This window comes from Dipodomys spectabilis, unplaced genomic scaffold (genome assembly GCF_019054845.1).
Source record: "Dipodomys spectabilis isolate Male_0828 unplaced genomic scaffold, ASM1905484v1 ptg000394l, whole genome shotgun sequence".
In the NCBI taxonomy this organism is placed as follows: Eukaryota; Metazoa; Chordata; class Mammalia; order Rodentia; family Heteromyidae; genus Dipodomys; species Dipodomys spectabilis.
The window spans coordinates 1334734-1351303 of NW_024871071.1; the positions used below are offsets into that span (position 1 = coordinate 1334734).

Below are 16570 nucleotides of genomic sequence, written 5' to 3' on the forward strand. Positions count from 1 at the left end.
AGAACAGAATGGAGTCTAGAAATAAATCCATGCACACACAATTAACCAATCTTAATACTAAGTAGAATACAAAGAATATATGATATTTTGAGAAGGATAGTTTCTTTAATAAATGGTGTTTGGCAAATTGGATGTCCTTATTCCCAAAAAATAGTATTAGGCCTTTATCTTATATACAAAAAATAACTCAAAATGGAGATAAGAATTAAAAAAGATCTGAGAGCATAAAACTCCCAAGGGAATTGCCACGACATTGGTCTTGGCAATGAGTTTTTGGGTGTGACACCAAAAGTAAAAGAAAAAATAAGCAAATGGATTGTATAAAACTAAAAAGGTGGGGGCTGGGAAGGTGGCTTAGTGGTAGAGCGCTTGCCTTGCATGCCTGAGGCCCTGGGTTCGATTCCTCAGCACCACATAAGAAAAAAGCCAGAAGTGGCGCTGTGGCTCAAGTGGTAGAGTGCTAGCCTTGAGCTGAAATGCTGAGGGACAGCGCCCAGGCCCAGAGTTCGGGCCCCACGACCGGCCCCAAAAAAACAAAAAACTAAAAAGGTGGGCTGGGATGGTGGCTCAGTGGTAGAGCGCTTACCTTGCATGCCTGAGGCCCTGGGTTCGATTCCTTAGCACCACATAAGCAAAAAGAAAAAAGCCAGAAGTGGCGCTGTGGCTCAAGTGGTAGAATGCTAGCCTTGAGCTGAAGAGCTGAGGGACAGCGCCCAGGCCCAGAGTTCAGGCCCCATGACTGGGCCCCAAAAAAAAACAAACCCAAAACTAAAAAGGTTTTGTATACAAGGGTGCAGTCAATAATAAATATCACCTAATAAGTGGGAGAAAATACTTGTAAATCATATGTCTGAGAAGGGGTTAATATCCAAAGTAGTTAAGGAACTCAATAGCAAGAAAACAAGTAATTTGACTTAAAAATGGCCCAAAAAAACCTGAGTAGGAATTTTTCCAAAGAAGATAGATAGGTAAACTGCTGACATGTATATAAGGTATTCAGTATTACTAATCAACAGTATTCACATGTTCACATGAATTAAAATGGCCATGTAAACTTGAGTGTTCATCAGTAGAAAAGTAATGAATTTATGGTGTGTATACATAATATGTGCACAATGAAATATTCCACCCTAAAAGTGAGAGAAATCCCACTGTCTGTGACAATATAGATGAATGTAGAGAACACTATAATATGTAAAATTGGCCAGATACTCTCAAAACCATCCGCAGGTGGCTTACACCTGTAATCCTAGCTACTAAAGAGACTGAGATCTGAGGATTACAGTTCAAAGCCAGCCTGGGCAGGAAAGCCTATGAGACTCTTATCTCCAATTAACCACCAGAAAACTGGAAGTGACACTGTGGCTCAAGTGGTAGAGCACTCATCTTGAGTTGAAGAGCTCAGGGCAGTGCCCAGATCCAGAGTTCAAACCCCACAACTAACAACAAAAAAAAGCTCATTTGCATGTTGAATCTAAAAGTATCAAATTTGTAGAAGAGAGTAGATGGGTGGTTGCCAGGGAGTATAAACTTTCAGTAGTAAGATGAGAAAATTGAGCAAAATAAAAGAAAAAAGTCAAGACAAAACAGCAGCTAAAACTTACTGTGTGCCACACATTGAACCAAGAGCCATATTACTTGGATTGTTGCGTTTAATTCTTAAATCTATGATCATTATCAACTTTTAAAAATAAAGAGAACTGATTGTTTTACAGAGAGAAATTTGGGTGGTTGAACATAGTAAAATGTTTAATTTTACTAGTAATTACAATAAATCTTCAGGTTAATATCAGCAAAAGCAGTGGTATCGTGCCAATTCATCCTTAAGTGTTAGAAATGTGGTTTCTACATTTCTGGCAAAATATAGCTATATTGTTTTTTTGTTTGTTTTTTTTAGGAAGCCCAATTATTCCGCTGTTCTTTTTTTTTTAATCTTTTTACAATGTTTTATTGTACATGAAGAGGCTGCTAAGTAGGAAAATATCTTTAAGTGTACAAATACCCATGAAGGAAATATGCATAAACACAAATCAACTCCTCCTCCCAAGAAATCTACAAAGGCACCACAAACTGAAGATTCTATTTCCCTTAACTCTAACGGCCTGAAACCTATCCGTTGGCATTACAAAACAGCCAAAAAGGAATGGATGACATGATTTCCAAAGGTTGCAAAATAGCATAAGAATCTCTTGAATCCTAACTTGATCACACAGAGCTGCTTCTAAAATTCTAGGGATTGACTTATGGATAGTTTTTTCTTCAAACAAACCAATACACAAGCACTACTGTCATAGGACCTAGGATTAGGAGCACATGGGAAAGAGAACTAAAAAAAAAATCTAACTTATTTTAAATTGTTTACTATAGAGACAAAATAAACAAAAACTCCAAATAGAAATTAAGAAGTTAAATTAAAAAAAAAAAAAAAAAAAAAAAAAAAGAAATTAAGAAGTAAAGTAAAAAGCTGAAAATATAATACAAGCCTTTATATTACAGTACATATAATTACATAATTTATTAAAATTAATATAATCAGGGTTGTTTTGTTTTTGTCAGTTGTGGGGCCTGAATTCTGGGCCTGGGCACTGTCCCTCAGCTCTTCAGCTCAAGGCTAGCACTCTACCACTTGAGCCACAGCCCCTTATGTGGTGCTGAGGAATCGAACCCAGGGCCTCAGGCATGCAAGGCAAGCGCTCTACCACTGAGCCACCTTCCCAGCCCCTTTTTTTTTGTTTGTTTTTTTTTTATTGTGAAAATCCACTTCCCGTTTTCTAGTGGTTTATTGGAGATAAGAGTCTCACAGGCTTTCCTGCTGGGACTGGTTTTGAACCGTGATCCTCAAATCTCAGACTCCTGAGTAGCTAGGATTATAGGCAGGAGCCATCAACACCTGGCTCTAGTTAGCTTTTCTAAAGTATAAAACAAAATCATACACAAAGATCTTGGTCAAGCCAGGCACCAGTGGCTTATGCCTATAATCCTAGCTACTCAGGAGGCTGAGATCTGAGGATTGCAGTTTGAAGCCAATCTATGCAGAAAATTCCTCTGAGACTTGTATTTCCAATTAACTTTTAAAAAACTGGAAGTGGTATTGTGGCTCAAAATGGTAGAGAACCAATCTTGAGCAAAAGAGCTGAAAGACAGCACTCAAGCCTTGAGTTCAAGCCCCACAGCTCTCTCTCTCTCTCTCTCTCTCTCTCTCTCTCTCTCTCTCTCTCTCTCTCTCTCTCTTTCTCTCTCTCTCACTCACTCACACACACACACACACACACACACACACACACACACACACACACACAAAGATCTTGACTACATTTATATATAAGGGAAGCAGAAAGGAAGACATCAATATCACAGTGTTACCAGTGATTATTGTTAGTGGCAGATTTAGGGGTGATTTAATTTTAAAAATTTTTTTGTATATTTTGCTATTTTTCTCCAAAAATTAGGGGTGTGTTGTTTTCTTATCAGGAAAAACAATCGAATATATATAAATTGCAAAGGCAGCAGCCAGCCTCAAATGGGTTTTGAGAAGACATTCTACTGATGTACTTGTGTGCACCATAAATGAGACAGAAAAGGAAAATAACAGGAAACTGTGAGCTCAACTTCACTGCTTTTGCTGTTTGGTTCTATTAGAATTTTAAGTAGAATGAATATTCTTGAGCAAGTTAATCTTGAACTTAAGGTAATCTAAAATAATTTTTTCTTATAGGATGACAAATGGGAAAAGAAATGCCAGAAGATCTTTTCATTTGCTCACCAGACTATCAGTGCTTTAATTAAAGCAGAGCTGGCAGAATTACCTCTAAGACTTTTTCTTCAAGGAGCACTAGCTGCTGGAGAAATTGGTTTTGAAAATCATGAAACAGTAGCATATGAATTTATGTCCCAGGTGAGGACCTGCTCTCCTTTCCAAGAGTCCCTTGTTTATAGTTGCTATGGTAATATACATGGTTTTAATCTTTTACTTCCTGATGGGATAACTATTGATTTCTCACCATCTTAGGACCTCTTCATATTATCCTTCTATTTCTTGCATTAATCTGCAGAGCTTCTGCATGGCAAAGGACGTAGCTAGCAAGGTAAATAGCCTATAGATTGGGAGAAGATCTTCACCAGCTATACAACAGACTGGGGCCTCATATCTAAAATATACTTAGACCTCAAAAAGATAACTGACCCCACCCCCCTAAGTCGGGCACCGGTGGCGCATGCCTATAATCCTAATCAGGAGGCTGAGGTCTGAGGATGGCAGTTCAAAGCCAGCCTTGGCAGGAAAGTCCATAAGACTCTTATCTTCAATAAACTTCCAGATGGGCTGGGAAGGTGGCTCAGTGGTAGTGCGCTTGCCTTGCATTCGTGAGGCCTTGGGTTCGATTCCTCAGCACCACATAAGCAGAAGAAAGCCATTAGTGGTGCTGTGGCTCAAGTGGTAGAGTGCTATCCTTGAGCTGAAGAGCTGAAAGAGAGCACCCAGGCCCAGAGTTCAAGCCCCAGGACTGACAAAAAATAAAAAATAAAAATAAACCACCAGAAAACCTGAAGCGGCGCTGTAGTTCAAGTGGTAGAGGGCTAGCCTTGAGCTGAAGAGCTGAGGGATACAGCCCAGGCCAAGTTCAAGCCTCATGACCAACAACATCAAAAAAGCACCCTTTCCCCTCCAAAAAAAGCAAATCCTCAAAGAAACAACCACCACATTAATAAGTGGGCTAAAGAATCTAAGAGACTTCTCTGAAGAGGATATAAAAATGGCCAATATACACATGAAGAAATTTTCAATATCTCTAGCCATAAAAAAAATGCAAATCAGGGGCTGGGGGTTTAGCCAGCAAGCACAAGGCCCTGGGTTTGGTCCTCAGCTCTGGAAAAAAAAGAGAAATGCAAATCAAAACGATATTGAGATTCTACCTCGTCCCAGTTAGAATGGCCATTTTCAAGAAAACAGATGCGGGGCTGGGAAGGTGGCTCATTGGTAGAGTGCTTGCCTTGCATGCCTGAGGCCCTGGGTTCGATTCTTCAGCACCACATAAGCAAAAAGAAAAAAGCCGGAAGTGGCGCTGTGGCTCAAGTGGTAGAGTGCTAGCCTTGAGCTGAAGAGCTGAGGGACAGCGCCCAGGCCCAGAGTTCAGGCCCCACGACCGGACACCCCTCCCCCCCCCTCAAAAAAAAAAAAGAAAGAAAACAACAGATGCTGGTGGGAATGTGGCCAAAAGGGAACGCTACTACACTGTTGATGGGAATGTAAGCTGCTTGAGCCAGTCTGGAAAGCTGTATGGAAGTTTCTCAAAAGACTAAACAGAGCTACCTGTGACCCAACACTCCCACTCCTAGACGTTTACTCAGATGATCACAAACAAGGCTATACTAAAGCTACTAGCACAACCATGTTCATTGTAGCATTATTTACCACAGCTAAGATATGGAATCAACCCAGATGCCCCTCATAGAGAATGGATGTGGTATATAAGCACAGTGGAATTCAGTGCTTCCGTCAGAAAGAATGACATCGCTCCTTTTGTAAGGAGAGGGAAAGACTTGGAAAAAATCATATTAAGTAAAGTTAGTCAGCTCCAAAGAAACATAGGCTCCATGGTTTCCCTCATTTGTAATAGTTAGTTTAGGATAGTCGTAGCATAGGTTCACAGTAGTCCAGTAACTATGTACATATGACCATATAAAATAATGCTAATCGAAATGGTCTCCATGATATGGAAACAAGGGATTTTTGTTGTGGTGGTTTTGTGGGGTTTTTTCCCTCTTTTTTTTTTTTTTTTTTTTTAGTGTACTGTTTGCAGTTATTTCTTTTGTCTTTCTTTTTTTCTCTTCTGGTTTATTCCCTGTGGTCACTGTTTTCTGATTTCATACTCTTTGTCTTGGACACATAAATTGACATGTTGAAACCCTTTTGCACAACTATTTTGAGATCATAAAATTATTTTTTAAAAAAGAAAAAATAACCCTCACAGGAAAAAAAAGAATTTTGGAAAATGCTTGACTTGAAGAATCTTTTGCTTTGTTTTAACTAGGCATTTTCTGTGTATGAAGATGAAATCAGTGATTCAAAAGCACAGCTGGCTGCCATAACTTTGATCATTGGTACTTTTGAGAGGATGAAGTGCTTCAGTGAAGAGAACCATGAACCATTGAGGACTCAGTGTGCACTCGCTGCATCCAAACTTCTGAAAAAACCTGATCAGGGCCGAGCTGTGAGCACTTGTGCACATCTTTTCTGGTCTGGCAGAAACACAGATAAAAATGGGGAGGAGGTAAGGTCATTACCAATTGCAGAATTGTTTGCTGGGAAATCATGCTCTGGAGTGAAATATTTGAGGTACTTAGAAAGTGGATGAAGTTATTTGCTTTGTTTTGTTAAAAGAAGTGACTAGAGAATAATGTGTGGAGCATCTTCCTGTGGTAAATCTCGAGCCAAAAAGGGCACATAATGCGCTCACTTGAAGTGATCAAGTGAAAGTTTTATGTTTGCTGAAAGGCAGCATATTTTTAGTGGAAGTTAGGAAGCATTATGGGAAAAATGGACCTACAAATATCCAAAGTCTGGCACAGAACTCTATGTCCTGAGCATGCTCAGTGTCAGACTTCTGAGATCTTAAGATGCTAAGGGTCAACTTTATTCTTTTGCTTTTTTAAAAGGAAGAATGCACAGTATCTTGGAAGCTGATGAAAGAGTACTGTAGCATTGTGTTTTGTGAAAATGAGACATACATGGTTTATTAATCTCTTTCTTTTTATCTTAGCTTCATGGAGGCAAGAGGGTAATGGAATGCTTAAAGAAAGCTCTAAAAATAGCAAATCAGTGCATGGACCCCTCTCTACAAGTGCAGCTTTTTATAGAAATTCTGAATAGATACATCTATTTTTATGAAAAGGAAAATGATGCGGTAAGTGAATTAGGAAGTGTCATTAGTTAACATTTTCCCTTTCTGCCCTAGAAGATTTAATGTATACAAAAGTTTATTGCTGGGTAGCTTCATTTTGTCTGTGAAAGTCAGAGTTTGCATTTTACCTGCTGGCTTTTTTCATTCATAGTTTACAGTCCTTCTGTCGGCAGAGATGTATCTTGAATCAATTTTTTTTCTTTTTTTTTTTGTTGGTCATTGGGTTTGATCTCTGGGCCTGGGTGCTGTCCCTCAGCTCTTCAGTTCAAGTGTGTTGCCACTTGAGCCATAGTGCCACTTCAGGTTTTCTGGTGGTTAATAGGAGATAAGAGTCTCATCGACTTTCCAATCTAGTCTGGCTTTGAATCACAATCCTCATATCTCAGCCTCCTGAGTAGCTAAGCTTACAAGCGTGAGCCACTGACACCCGGCCCATTTTATTTTTCTTTTACTGATTCATAGTACTCTGCTTTTTTATTTTATTTTTTTGTGGTGCTTAGGACCAAACTCAGGGCCTAGTACTTGCTAGGCAAGTGCTCTTCTACTTAACTAAATCCTCAACCTTGCTTTTCTGTTTTCAAGGTGTTTTTATTTTGCATAATAAATAGCCAGGAGTTGTTGCACAAGGTAGCATGTTCTCCTTTTTCCTTTTTCATAATTACTCAGATAGTTGGTGAGAGTCATATATATTCTTATAGTACATTGAATTACCTTTTCGGGATACAGGCTTGATCATGAAATTATACATGTTCTTTTATAGGTAACTATTCAGGTTTTGAACCAGCTTATCCAAAAGATTAGAGAAGATCTTCCAAATCTAGAGTCCAGTGAAGAAACCGAGCAGATTAACAAACATTTTCATAACACACTGGAACACTTGCGCTTGAGGCAGGAATCACGAGAATCTGAGGGGCCAATCTATGAAGGTCTCGTCCTTTAAACAGCTCATACTCCTTTCCACATACATCCAGTAAGGGTTTATTAACTAGGTCTCCCTTCTATAGATTGTGCCTTTCAGAAATGCTGAGGTAGGTTTCCCGTTTTTTACTTGTGATGTGTTTTACCCAGCACCTCCGGACACTCACCTTCAGGACCTTAATAAAGTCATTCACTTTGTATGTGTTCAAGTCTGTCTGATCTCCCCAAGTAGCATGACTGATCTGCTATAAAACTCCCATGATCTGTAAAAAACAAAAACAAAATCCACTTATCTTGGTTATTAATGAAACTCTCCTTGCTTTTTGTTTTGTTTCAATGTTGATTGTGTATTTTCTTCATTTCCAGGAAATACTAACCCTAAAAAGTATCTGTCTCTGTTCTTTAGTCCTCTTTGAGATTAATTTAGAGGAAAGGAATACTGTTTGTGAGATTGAGCTTGGGCTTTTCCCTAAACACAAGATAAGGCCATGTGTAACATTTTCCCTAAAAATAGAATATAATGCATGTTTGAGAAGTTTAAACCACCATGGTCAAAAGCGGAAGCTATATTTTGCATATTTGGACTCAGCCATTCATTAAGAACTTTTGTTGTCCTCTAGACCTATTTATCAGAAATAATTTGGTTCTAAATAGTATAAAATAGAAAATTTTGTGGTCTATATAATTTATGTATAACCATTACTGTAAATTTAATGGGAAATGAATCAAAATTATGATTTTTTTGCACCCAGTGAAACAATAAAGTTGCTATTAACAATTTTGGACTTTTCATACTGTCTTAACTGAGCTGGATGCCAGTGACTATTGCTTGTAATTATAGCTTCTCAGGAGGCTGACATCTGAGGATCATAGTTTGAAGCCAGCCTGGGTAGGAAACTTCATGATATTCCTATTTACCGTTACCCTCAAAAAGCCAGAAGTGGAGCTGTGGTGGTAGAACTCTTTAGCCTTAAGAAAAAAAGCTCAGGGGCTGGGAAGGTGGCTCAGTGGTAGAGCGCTTGCCTTGCATGCCTGAGGCCCTGGGTTCGATTCCTCAGCACCACATAAGCAAAAAGAAAAAAAAGCTGGAAGTGGCGCTGTGGCTCAAGAGCTAGAGTGCTAGCCTTGAGCTGAAGAGCTGAGGGACAGCACCCAGGCCCAGAGTTCAGGCCCCACGACCAGACACCCGCCCCCCCCCCCCAAAAAAAAAAAGAAAAAAAGCTCAGGATGGGCATTAAAACTAGTAGAGTGCTTATGGACTCTTGTACATTCTCGTATTTATGGAATTCACTTGTTCAACTCTGGTTTTAAGTACTGAGCAAGTCCCCATCTATGCTTTCAGTCATTATACTTTTGCATGATGACTTCTCTTAATTCCCTAAAGGCTTTCCACCCATATTAATTTTCCACTATGTAACTATCCCAAAGCCTAGTGTCTTAACAAAATTTACTCTCATCTCCGATAAACCACCAGAAAATGGGAAGTGGTGCTATATGGCTCAAGTGGTAGAGCACTAGCCTTGGAGCTGAAGAGCTGAGGGACAGCGCTCAGGCCCAGATTCAAGCCCCATGATTGACAAAAAAAAAAAAAAAGTCAGGTGCTGGTGGCTTAGCTACTAGGAGGCTGAGATCTAAGGATCATGGTAAAAGCCAGCCTGGGCAAGAAAGTACATGAGACTCTTTTCCTCCTGTGAACCTCCAACTTCCAAAAAGTTGGAAGTGGCTCAAGTGATAGAGTATAGCCTTGAACAAAAAAGCTCAGGCCCTGAGTTTAAGCCCTATTCAAGAACTATTAGACATTTCATGGCCATTGGAAATAATAAATAAAAATAATAACTTCTAATAATAAAATGTGTTTGAAAGAAGCATATTTGTCTGGTATATTTTATAAAGCCAGGTTTAGTCATTTCTGTCCTGAATTATGTACACAAAGGTGATGGAATATTTTCCTATACTACTACAAACTGAAGAATATATAAACTGGTGAGTCTTACCATAGAAAAATATGGAATAGTATATATAAGATTAAACTCCAATTACAGGTTTTTTCAGCTGTAACTCTAATATCTGCCCAGGAGAATAATGAGCATTACAAAATCATTTTTCTTAACTGGTTTTGTTTATACACATCTCTGCATCAATGCTTCTCAAACTTGAACACATAAATCACCTTTGGAATCCCACAATTTCATTAGTGGGTTCAGCACATTTAAGTAACCTTGAATCATATACATGTGTGCTGCCTTATTTTGCCAAATGTCCTTTCTGTCTAGTGGGAATGTGTAAAGAGACATCATGTGTGGTGGTGCTGCTGGTGGACAAGATATGAGCCTGTGAACAGTGTGCTGTGTATTGCTGCTGCTGCTGCTGCTGCTGCTGCTGCGTCTTTGAACAGGAAAGCCTGAGAATAAAACCTGGCCACCATTCTCACCTTGCTCTACATTTTCTTTTGGCCCACTTGAATGGAGAATCAATATCACAGGAGCCATATGCAGACCCTCTGGGTTCACTGTTTCCTCTGGTATCACTGGAGGAAAACATTTTGCTCTATACATGAGTCAGTGCAGAATACTTCATACTATTAGACAATTTCACTATAACTATAATGGATACAACTTCAATTCAGAGCAAAGAAAATTTGATTACCATGGGAATAATAAACCCAGGTTCTGTGAGTACATGAAAAGTTAGAAAATACCACTTTAGGCAACTTTTGTACTTAAGAAATGATGTGCCTGGGCTGGGAAGGTGGCTCGGTGGTAGAGCACTTGCCTTGCATGCATGAGGCCCTGGGTTTGATTCCTCAGCACCACATAAGCCTAAAGAAAAAAGCCAGAAGTGGCGCTGTGGCTCAAGTGCAGGAGGGGAAAGTATGCGAGAGCAGGTCAGGGCAGGCCTGTGGAGGGTCGGGCAAGCCTCCTCTGGAGGCCATTTAGGACCTTCCTCTAGAGAGGCCTGTTAGAGGTACCTCCCGGAGCAGAGCAAGGCAGGCCTGTGGAGAGTGGAGAGGTCTACAGAGAAGGAGGAAGGAAGAAAAGGAAAAGCCTTACTCTTTGGAGGTTTGAAACTTTGGAGGTCTGAGGTTTGGACGTTTGCAGACCAACTAATAAATAGGTCTGGGCTGCCCATTGGCGTTCCCACGGTTTGGTGGTCGAGGCTGCTCTTGATTCTGGGTATCTAGCCCAGGACAAGGTAGTTGCAGGCCCCATTTCTGGTGTAAATAGTGTAAATTAAAAAAAAAAATTGTCGCCTTTAACTGTGCCTCGATGGGTTGTTTCACTCTTTAGAGGTCATAATTGAGATGAGACCCAAGGTCAGCAGCCACCTCAACGTACCGCCTCAATTTCACTTACTGATACAAATGCCTAGAGAACCCTAAACCATAAGATGGCAAAGAGACAAAAGCAGCTGATCCACTAGCTGAGAATTCATCCGCTCCTGAGGCTGACCAGGGCAGGACTGAGTAAATGCTGGATTACCGTCTTTACCATTATCAGGTTTAGTCATCCAACAAGAAGAAATGAACATGAAATTCCAACAATAAGAAATGAATAAAAGATTGGAGCTGAAGACCTTAAGTGCTTGCTTTTTGCCCATTGACCAGATAACTAGAACTATCTGCATTAACTATGCAGTATGGGGTTTTTATTATTTTTATCTAAAGACATCTCTTTTGGTAATGGCAAACGTGTTTTGTTTTGTTTTGCATGGTTTTCTTTTTTTTTTTTTTGCCAGTCATGGGGCCTGAACTCTGGGTCTGGGCGCTGCCCCTCAGCTCTTCAGCTCAAGGCTAACGCTCTACCACTGGAGCCACAGTGCCACTTCCAGCTTTTTCTGTTTATGTGGTGCTGAGGAATCGAACCCAGGGCCTCATGCTTGCAAGGCATGCACTCTACCGCTGAGCTACCTTCTCAGCCCTGCATGGTTTTCCTCAATACACTTTTAAAGGTTTTTAAATTGTTTCATATCTGGTCAAGTTGAGATTTTTAAGAACTTTATTTTTAATTTGTAATAAAAGTTTTTTTTTTTAAGTCAACAAACTGCAAGCACCTGTTAATAAAGGTCTTTAAAAAAAGGAGGGGGGGCTGGGAAGGTGGCTCAGTGGTAGAGCGCTTGCCTTGCATGCTGAAGCCCTGGGTTCCATTCCTCAGCACCACATAAGGGGCTGTGGCTCAAGTGGTAGAGTGCTAGCCTTGAGCTGAAGAGCTGAGGGACAGCGTCCAGGCCCAGAGTTCAGGCCCCATGACCAGACCCCCCAAAAAAAAAAAAAAAAAATGCTGGGCGCCGGTGGCTCACACCTGTAATCCTAGCTACTCAGGAGGCTGGGAGCTGAGGATTGCAGTTCAAAGCCAGTCCGGGCAAGAAACTCCGTGAGACTCTTATCTACAATAAACCACTCAGAAAACCGGAAGTGACACTGTGGCCCAGGTGGTAGAGTGCTGGCCTTGAGCTGAAGAACTCAAGAGTTCAAGCCCCTTGACTGACACACACACACACACAAAGATCATGTCTGTAAATATAGTTTTGACTTTGTCTTTCCCTTTGTGAATCCTTTTTTGTCTTTCTCTTGCCTTATTGCCCTGGAGAGAAAATGGACATTCTTGCCTTGTTTCTTATTTTAGAGAACATGGTTTTATTTTTTCACCATTTAGTATGGTATTGGCTGTTGGTCTGTCATATATAGCCTTTATTATGTTGAGGTATGTTCCTTCTATTCCTAACTTCTCCAGTGCTTTTTAACATGAACAGTTGTTGCTTTTTGTTAGGCTTTCTCTGAATCTATTGAGAGGATCATGTGGTTCTTGTCTTTGGCTTTGTTAGTATAGTATTATTTATGTATATTAAACCAGCCTTGCATCTCTGGGATAAAATCTATATAATCATAGTGTATATTTTTTGATTGGCTGTTGAATTCTGTTGGCAAATATTTTACTAAGGAGCTTTGCATCTATGCTTATCAGAGAGATTGGTGTATAGTTCTCTTTTTTGTTGAGTCCCTACTTGGTTTGGGGTGAGTGTAATGCTGGCTTCATAAAAGATGTTTGGTACTGCCGGGCGCTGGTGGCTCACGCCTATAATCCTAGCTACTCAGGAGGCTGAGATCTGAGGATCGCGGTTCAAAGCCAGCCCAGGCAGGAGAGACCGTGAGACTCCTATCTCCAATAAACCACCAGAAAACCGGAAGTGGCGCTGTAGCTCAAGTGGTAGAGCGTTCACCTTGAGCTGAAGAGCTGAGGGACAGCGCCCAGGCCCAGAGTTCAAGCCCCACTACCGACAAAAAAAAAAAAAAAAAAGATGTTTGGTACTGATCCTTCTGTTGTATTTCATGGAAAAGTTTGAAGAATACTGGTTAGTTCATCTTTAAACAAATTGAACTGTGACTCCTTTGGGACCTGGACTTTTTCTTGTTGGAAGACTCCTTATTACTTACTTCAATCTCATAGTATTTTATGGGTCTGTTTTAACTGGCTTATATCTTCTTGGTTCAGAAATATATTAATTTCTGCTAGACTTTCCATCTTATCTTAGTATAGGTTTAAAAGTTGTCCCTTATAATCTTTTGGATTTCTTGGATGTTTGTGGTGAGATAACCCTTGTCATCTCTGATATTATTGATTTGAATCTCTTCTCTCCTTTTTCAAAAACTCAACTTAGCCGGTGGGGGTGGGGGGGTAGTCTGTCAATTTTATTAATTTTTTTCAAACAAGTTTTTTCTTTTACCGATTCTATGTGTAGTTTTTTAAGTTTATAATTCATTGATTTCTGCCCCTCTAGTAGTTTTGGGTTTGGTTTGTTCCTGTTTTGGTAGCAGCTTTAGCTATTTCTGTTTTCTTTATTTAAAATAAAAAGAGAAATATGACTTGGTATTTGTCTTCAAGAACTCACTGCCTCTGACACAGTGCAACAGTCACATTCCCTTCAGCATGTTTCTTCCACTAAGGAAGCTGGAAAGTTGGCTTGGAAAAAAGATGCCCCAATCAGGCTTCTTTTCTGCTCATTTTTCCACCCAGTCTTTTGGAAACATTTGGGTCCACACCTACAATCTCTGCCAGATTTATACCAGTGACTACTTCTCTAGTTTCTCATCTGCCTGACTTCTTTGGGTGTGGGTATTTGAGACCCCTGCATTAAGAACAACATCTGGGAGCCATTCACTCTTGAGGGAGTAGAAGGGTGGCACAGGCTTCTGGGAAAGGATACTGCTCAAATGTCTCAACAGCCTGAGTGGGAATAGTGGTGGCCTATTGTGGCTGTGCTAGGAAGTGGGATAAGGCCAGAGGCATGCAGATTTGCTCTGCAATATAGTAGATGGGAATCACAGGCAAGAAATCCAGGAAACTTTTCTGCAGTCATGTGCGAATAGAAACAGGTTCAGGAGAAGGTTAGTTCTGAAAGCTTCTGCAGAAGTGAATGCTGTCATCTGAGAACTGGGGATCTCCCAAGTGTCATTCAGCAGGTCTAGGGTGGGAGGGCAGAACTTTTTTTTTTGGTCAGTCATGGGGTTTGAACTCTGTCTCTCAGGTCTTCAGCTCAAGGCTAGTGCTCTACCACTTGAGCCACAGCGCCACTTCCAGTTTTCTGGTGGTTTATTGGAGATACGAGTCTCATGGACTTTCCTGTCCAGGCTGGCTTTGAACTGTGGTCCTCAGATCTCAGCCTCCTTAGTAGGTAGGATTACAGGTGTGAGCCACCGGCGCCTGGCCTAGGACTTTATTTAAGTACTAGAGTTTGAACTCAACACCTCACAATAGGCTGCTGTTCTAATACTTGTGTCATGCCTTCCACCATACCACTGGCTGATTATTTGGAGACAGATTCCAGCAGTCTTTTCTGTCTGAGCTAGCCTTCTCTAGATCTCAGGCTTCTGAATAGCTAAGGTTACAGGCATGAGCCACTGGTTTCTGGAGAGACTGCCTACTTTTTTTTTTTTTTTTTTTTTTTTTATCAGTCCTGGGGCTTGAACACAGGGCCTGAGCGTTTTTGCTCACAGCTAGCATTCTACCACTTGAGTTAAAGCTTCACTTCTGTTATTTTTTTTGTGTGTGTGTATGTGTGTGTGTGGTTTTGTATTTTTTGATAGTTAATTGGAAATAAGAATCTCATGTACTTTCCCTGTTTTGCCTTGAACTTCAGTCCTTAGATATCAATATCCTGAGTAGCTAAGATTATTGGCATGAGCCACCGGTGCTCAGTTTGTTTTTTGTTGTTGTTTTGGTACTGGGGCTTGAATTCAGGGCCTGGGTACAGTCCCTGGACCAAATTGACACCAAAGGGACTCTGCAGGTCTGCCATCAGTAATTGAGAGAGAGAACTATTGTACCTGCACTTCACTCTGAACACAAAGAAGAAAAGAATTTGTAGGCTGTCTTTTAATTGTAGTCCTTAGATCTCATCCTGAGTAGCTAGGTTTTACAGGAGTGAGCCACTAGTGCCTAATGAGATTGTGTGTGTATGTGTGAATGTATGTATGTATGTGTGCTTGTCCTGGGCTTGGACTCAAGGCCCGTGAGCTATCATTGAGTTATTTTACTCCAGGCTGCCATACTTCCACTTTGGGCTTTTTGGTGGTTAATGGGAGTTAAGAGTCTTCTAGACTTTCCTGCCTCAGCTGGATTCTAACTGATCTCAGCCTCCTGAGTAGCTAGGATTACAAGTGTGAGCTATGAGTGCTCCATTGATATTGCATTCTTTAAAAACTGTGTGGCCCCTGAACTAGACTTTGAGTAGTGAAGGTTCAGAGAAGGACTGCAATTTATTTATTTATTTATTTATTGGGTCCAGTTATGGGGCTTGAAGTCTGGGCCTGGGCGCTGTCCCTCAGCTTCAGCTCAAGGCTAGCGCTCTACCACTTGAGCCACAGCTCCACTTCCGGCTTTTTTCTTTTTGCTTATGTGGTGCTGAGGAATGGAACCCAGGGCCTCAGGCATTCAAGGCAAGCGCTCTACCACTGAGCCACCTTCCCAGCCCTTGAATAGTATTTGATATGTAAACAAAAAAGTTTCTGCTAGTTTAAGTTTTCACAGAAAAATATGATTTGTTAGTTGAAATAAATTTTTTTAGTTAATTAAGAATTTCAGATTTTTATTTGAAATCTAATGTTATACTGTTGAAAGCTTTTTTTCCCCTTACATTTTAAAATTAACACATTTCTGGGTGCCAGCAGCTCATGCCTGTAATCCTAGCTACTCAGGAGGCTGTGATCTGAGGCTCATGGTTCAAAACCAGCTCTAGTAATTGTGTCTCCCACAACTGGCACAAACAGAAACTTCAGTGATAACTTTTTGTGTGTGTGTGATGGTCCTGGGACTTGAACTCAGGGTTTGCCTCTGTTCCTGAGTGGTTTTTTTTTTTTTTTGCTCAAATCTTCAAGGCTAATGCTCTACCACTTGAGCATCTATCTGCTCTCCAGTTTTTTGTTTTTGGGGTTTTTTTTGGGTCCAGTCGTTGAGGAATCGAACCCAGGGCCTCGAGCATGCAAGGCAAGCGCTCTACCACTGAGCCACCTTCCCAGCCCCTTGTTTGTTTGTTTTTTGTAAGTCATCCCAAATTAAGTTGCAACACCTTTTCCCAGTTTGATCTCAGCAAATGAAATAGAAAGAGAACCGCGGTCCTCCAGGCAGTAGGTGGCGCCAACGTGCTGTTCTCAGAGACTGGAAAGGCGGGACTCTGGAAACTGCGTCTCTTCGAATAGCCAATGGGAGGGGACTTCGTCATCGTAACGCCTCCCGGGTGGACTCCCGCAGAAATTTGAA

The 16570-nt window shown here is 40.8% G+C and overlaps 1 protein-coding gene across 1 annotated transcript in view; it reads left to right on the top strand.

Moving 5' to 3' along the window:
- Vps35 (VPS35 retromer complex component) overlaps positions 1–8595 on the top strand; it is a 40584-nt gene extending 31989 nt beyond the window's left edge. The window contains exons 14-17 of the mRNA XM_042667362.1: positions 3716–3895; positions 6030–6269; positions 6759–6902; positions 7660–8595. Coding sequence (XP_042523296.1) covers positions 3716–3895; positions 6030–6269; positions 6759–6902; positions 7660–7839 — 744 coding nt within the window. The 3' untranslated portion in view covers positions 7840–8595. The remainder of the gene's footprint in view (positions 1–3715; positions 3896–6029; positions 6270–6758; positions 6903–7659) is intronic.
- Positions 8596–16570: the final 7975 nt, after the last annotated feature.